Below are 5,384 nucleotides of genomic sequence, written 5' to 3'. Positions count from 1 at the left end.
CTAGTAATGTATCCAAGTGACAAAATTAGCATATAAATTATTTTCAATGTTCAATTATGGATATAACCACATTATTTTTCATTAATGTGACCAATCCATAAATCTAACAAAAAACACGAAATATAATCGATACAATTTTGTAAAACAAATTATCAATACTCACATTTTTTTTTTCTTAATATAGAACTCTTCAAATAATTATGGCACAACCACCTCTTAATTAACAAAAAATTATGTCGGTTTCAACTTTCTTTTTCTTCGTACTTCAGGTCGTCTTTTTTTTTTTCCAACTACGTCTTCAATTCGGTCTTCAAACTAGAGAGTTTAGAACTTGAAATCACCCCCTTGCAACTCTTAAACCAAATATGAAATATGAAGAAGATGAGGGATATGGGAGAGGAGAGGAGAGGAGAGGGAGGAGGGGGGTAGAGAGAGAGAGAAAATATCACACTCCTGAATATCACACATTTTACTTGAAAATCGAAAACACCTGAAATAAGAAAATGAAATATGGACAACAGAGAGGGATACAAAGAAGAAAGAGAGAAGTCGGGAAAATGACACTCGTACAGGAAGAATTTAGCGCCTTAAACAAATAGAATAGCTCACCCGAAAACACCCAACAACACACGAAAACACCCGACAATACTCAAAAATAACAAAAATATCTTAAAACACAACACTTTTTAACCTTCCGAAAACACCCGAAATGCATCGATCATATATGGAGAAGAGCGGGAGCCTAAAAAACACATAGATATGGAGAAGAGAGGAAAATAGAGGGGAAAGACGGAAAAAGAGGGAGAGGAAGGCTGTTCTCCAGGTACTTGGTTTCAGCCAATATTTTTTTTTTTTTCACTTATCATTTGGACGGTAAAGATGAAATCTTTTCCATCTAATGATTGAAATAAAATAAAGGCATGATAGCTCGGAGGCACTGTAGGATTTTCCCACACAATTAGGGTTTATCAGTTTTATACATAAGGAAAGGTTGCCTAGAAGCTAAAGGCCCAAAGCAATCTGGACTCCACTAGTTTAGTTATTACTTCCATGTCACATCCTTTATATTCAAGATAGGATTCTTATCATCTCTGAAATCATTCAAAACATGGAAAACTTACATGCATTGCCACCCTTTTAATTAGGAGGATAGAAAGAAATGTTGACATAACATGATATTGATTGCTATTTGTCCAATATCAAAGTGTAAGCAAGGATGTTAAATGTGATGGGTATGGATTCATGCATGCGATCATAATATTTCAATGTAGAAATATATATCCGAGTGACATTGATGTATATAACAAGATTTAGATACTTAAAAAAAAAATTATTATCAAGTAACTTAAAATATTTAATTTTGAGTTAAATTGGTAGTTTAATTAACTTGGTATGAGAGCATGCTTCCTGTGAAGCTCATGGGTTCAGACCTCATCTTTCAATGTCTTTTAACACTGAGACTCAACATCTTTGAGGACATGAATCAAATCCGTATTGAAATCGAGAGAAATTCAGAAGAATGTGAAGTCAATGAATTTCTCAGCTGTCTTTTGACAATGGCATGTGCAGCCCCCCATGGAGGTCAGTGCCAATTATTGAGCCGATGATATGAAATTGTGCTTAACGAACAAGAAGATAGCCATCCCTGGTAAAAAAGAAAAAGCTTTGGGAACAGAAAGGAAATCACTATTCTCCAATTGTCTCATCACACACATATTCATATATTCAGAGGCTTTTATTTCTTCAGATTCAGTGGGATTGGCTCGATTATCAGTGACAGGACTCGCTGCCTTGATCTAGCGTCCGGAGCACCATGGGCATCTCCATACTGGTATGTGCACTGGGAAATTCGCGCAAGATTGAAAGCGATTTCCATGAAGGGTTTTGAAAAAGGAGAATTGTAATCCGGTTCTCGAACTTTATTCATCTTCTTCCAGCTTTCACCAATCAAAATTTTTATGTGTTCACGAGCACGTTCCTCAGAGACACCAGTTTGGTGCATGTAACATGATATTGAATTTGCACTTTCACCCCTCTCTAACTCGGCCTGGATTACAAACAACCAAAAATATCATCAATTAATGTAATAATAAAGTAAGCTGAATTAGAATAGAGTGTGAAGATGGATTTTTAAATTTGCCTACTTTTGAAGTAGCTAAATCATTGCAAAGCCGCAAAATAGTAGATGGCCAACGTAGGAGTTCATGGTCGTTCTCTAAGCACTCCAGTGCCTCCTTTGTGATATGCCTACTCATTAAGAAGTAGGCATGAATTAGTATTGCAACCCCTGATGCCGAACGCCATCCATTCTCTAGATACTCCTCAAAGGTTGGGATGTATTCCTTGTGACCCCATTTTGCTTCTACTAAGAATACTTTGCATAAGTCAGCCCACTGAAAAACATTTAGATGTTTCAAGATCAGTAACATCCATAAGTACAGCAATTAAGAAAATTCCAGGTATGTGGTTGTATGTGGTTGTATTCCGAAGAATCAATGCCTATATATTTATACATATATACCGCTTTTGTCAAGTAAGGTAGGATATTGTGTCCTTGTTCTTTGAGGGTGTGGTAGGCCATTTCACTGACAGTGTTGTAGAGTGCTAGGAAGCATAATTTCATGTAGTCTGGGAGGTTATTCACCATATTAATATCCCATCTGCAAGTACACCATATTTGGAATCCAAAACATATATTGATTAGTACAAGAACAACACGAATGAAGCATGTAGTATGAGGGGTATAGTTTGCAGTACAAACCTCGTGACGGCATCTGTAAATAGCTCGAGTTCATCCAACGAACCATATACATCATATACATCATCAATGGTAGTTATAAATGCAGTCACTTTTGTTAGTCCTTTCCGGCATTTACTAAATTCGGGTTTGAACGCCATCCCCACAGCCGAAAAGAAGCATTCCATCAACCTGTCTCTGACAAAATGCAACTTGTTTGCTAGGCCCATATCTTTCCACCACCTAAATGACAGGAGGCAAAAACCAAATCATGAACATACGGCAATGTATCTAAATTTATCTGGTTTTTCCACTTAAGGGAATATGTAGAACGAGCATTTTTAAGTTATAATATGTCATAATCAGCGATGTAGATATTGTCATCTTTTAACTGAATCTTGAAAATTAGTTTTAGATCTTATTGTATTAATTACTAGAGTATCTTATAGTAAAAAATTTTGGGACTATTGCCTGACCCTGCTTCAGCTAACTAGTACACAAATATGTTAGAGCCATATTAAAGATATTTTTGGCCTTACTTGAACATGTCTTTAAGCTCGTCTTGGAGTGTCGATTGCACCATGTTGAAGTCTAGCATAGCGAGTTCAAGTAACACATCATCTCTGCCTTCCCTTCTCTTGTATGCTTCAATACACCATCTATCTTCTAATCTTGGCATTCGATGGTGCAATGGAAGCTCCATGGCATGATTCACTAGTTCTTCAAGGCTTTTGTCCATATTTCCCACAAGGGCTTTAAGATGCATCTTTGTGAAAACCATAGCCTCATGTAGAAGGGTTTCTCCTTCCAAAGCTAGATACGAAGCTTCATAAAGACTTAACATTCCTTTCACATCTTTGCAAAGGCATGGCTTGAAGTCTCCATTACAGTCTGTGAAAGCCTCAAATACATCTGTGAATTCAAACAAAATCATGCATATTTTTAAAAATTGAAACTTTTATGTAAAAATAAAATAAGAATAGAAACTCTTACATAAAAAAATATAGTCTTATACATGCAGTATCCTTAAAAATTACTTAAAATTTTAATATATCAAATTTATGACTAATTCAAGTTTACTGCTATTTTCTATCATTAAAAACAAAAAATATAAAGCATACCTAAATGGATACTAAATAATAAAATTGTTTTTACAAATACAAGATAAGAAATGGAGTAGCTGCAAAAATCATCAAATGCTACTGTTTCTTCTTCCTCCTTAAGGTATCGCTGAGAAAAAAAGGACAAAGAGAAAAAGATAACAGCCACACATGGCTGTTTCAGCTTATCCATAATGTACTAGCTTGTGATATAGCTAGTTCGTTTAGAGACTACTTCCAGAACAATATCTCAGAAATACAAGTACCTTGAGTGACTTTGTAGCCATGTTGTTTGAGGATCCTGAATCTGAGAGCAGTATGATGAAGACTCTCACCCTTCCCTGCATTGGATGCTTCCAATAGTAATATTTTATCAAGGGATCTCTTTATATCATTCTCAAATCGATACCCTAAACCTAACCCTTGAATGTCATCAATAAATTCCAGAAGTGTCAATGGCTCTGCACTCTTCTCATGGATCATCCACTTCACTTCATCCTCCAGCTTCCTCGCTCTGTCCTCATACATTTTCTCCAGCTCCTTTACGCTGCCATCACATATTTCATTCTGAGAGACACAGAATTAGTCTTAGTAATTAATAAATAAAATACGTAGTTGATGATAATTAATTAAATTCATATAATGAGATATAGATGTAATTGATCACCCTCTTGTTCAAGGACTCCACAAAGTCGTAGCTCCAAAAGGCGGGCTGGTAATGCGCTGATCGTCGTCTCTCGGTCATTAGAGAGAAACTTTGTTCAGTCGCTGAACATCGAATTTGTGGAGTAGTGCCGCGGGGTGGTTTCTTCATGGGATATCCAGGCAAGTTACGGGTCAAAAAGCATTGTTTGGGAAATTAGGAGAGGTGGAGTGCCATGGCAGTGGCTCTGTAATGGTTTGTTTTCCGAGAAATTGGGAAATTTCTGACTGTATCAAGGATTTTGGCTCGTTGGAAAAACTAATGGTGAGATGCTGATCATGGCCATGGTTGGGCATCTATTTATAGGAGTTGGATATTGGTACGTCACTGCGGGTATAGTCAACGAAATGGAGCTTCCAACATCATCATAGTACGCAGGTTTCAAAATCCTAAGTTCGATAGAAAATGGACTCGCAAGTAGAGATGGAACTTTCCCACATGACACCAAACAAAAAGAAAAAACAATTTTACAGCAATTTTCTAAAAATGATCACATGAGCTGTCAGGATATACAATACTAACGTGAAAAAGGTGAAATATGGACAAACGTGTCATACAGTCAGGCTAGGGTTGGATATTAAAAGATACAAACGTCTCATATGGTTAGGTTAGTGTTTAGGTATATCTAATTAAGAACTATAATATACAACCCTTACCTTACTAGTTTACCGTAAACCTTATCTATTAATTAATTGTGATGACTAATATTGATAATCACTTTTTCCATATCACATGCAATCAATAGTGTGAGATATCAATAGCGTTATGGTTGGACTAGCCCTTACCTACTGGGTTACCCTAATTGTTATTTATAAATTAATTACTATGATTAATATTAATAATC

The 5,384-nt window shown here is 36.1% G+C and overlaps 1 protein-coding gene across 1 annotated transcript; it reads right to left on the bottom strand.

Annotated features, from left to right (window-relative positions):
- Positions 1 to 1,492: 1,492 nt before the first annotated feature.
- On the bottom strand, positions 1,493 to 4,821 carry LOC117926476 (probable terpene synthase 12). Its single transcript, XM_034845572.1, has 7 exons — positions 4,505 to 4,821; positions 4,104 to 4,404; positions 3,277 to 3,649; positions 2,762 to 2,980; positions 2,522 to 2,660; positions 2,145 to 2,393; positions 1,493 to 2,047 (listed from the first exon to the last, which is right to left on the bottom strand). Exons 1-7 carry the CDS (start codon positions 4,649 to 4,651, stop codon positions 1,736 to 1,738), a joined length of 1,740 nt encoding a protein of 579 aa, XP_034701463.1. The 5' UTR covers positions 4,652 to 4,821; the 3' UTR covers positions 1,493 to 1,735.
- Between the last annotated feature and the right edge of the window lie 563 nt (positions 4,822 to 5,384).

The sequence above is a fragment of the Vitis riparia genome, chromosome 12 (assembly GCF_004353265.1).
Source record: "Vitis riparia cultivar Riparia Gloire de Montpellier isolate 1030 chromosome 12, EGFV_Vit.rip_1.0, whole genome shotgun sequence".
Taxonomy (NCBI): Eukaryota; Viridiplantae; Streptophyta; class Magnoliopsida; order Vitales; family Vitaceae; genus Vitis; species Vitis riparia.
This window is presented reverse-complemented; position numbering and strand designations above follow the sequence as displayed.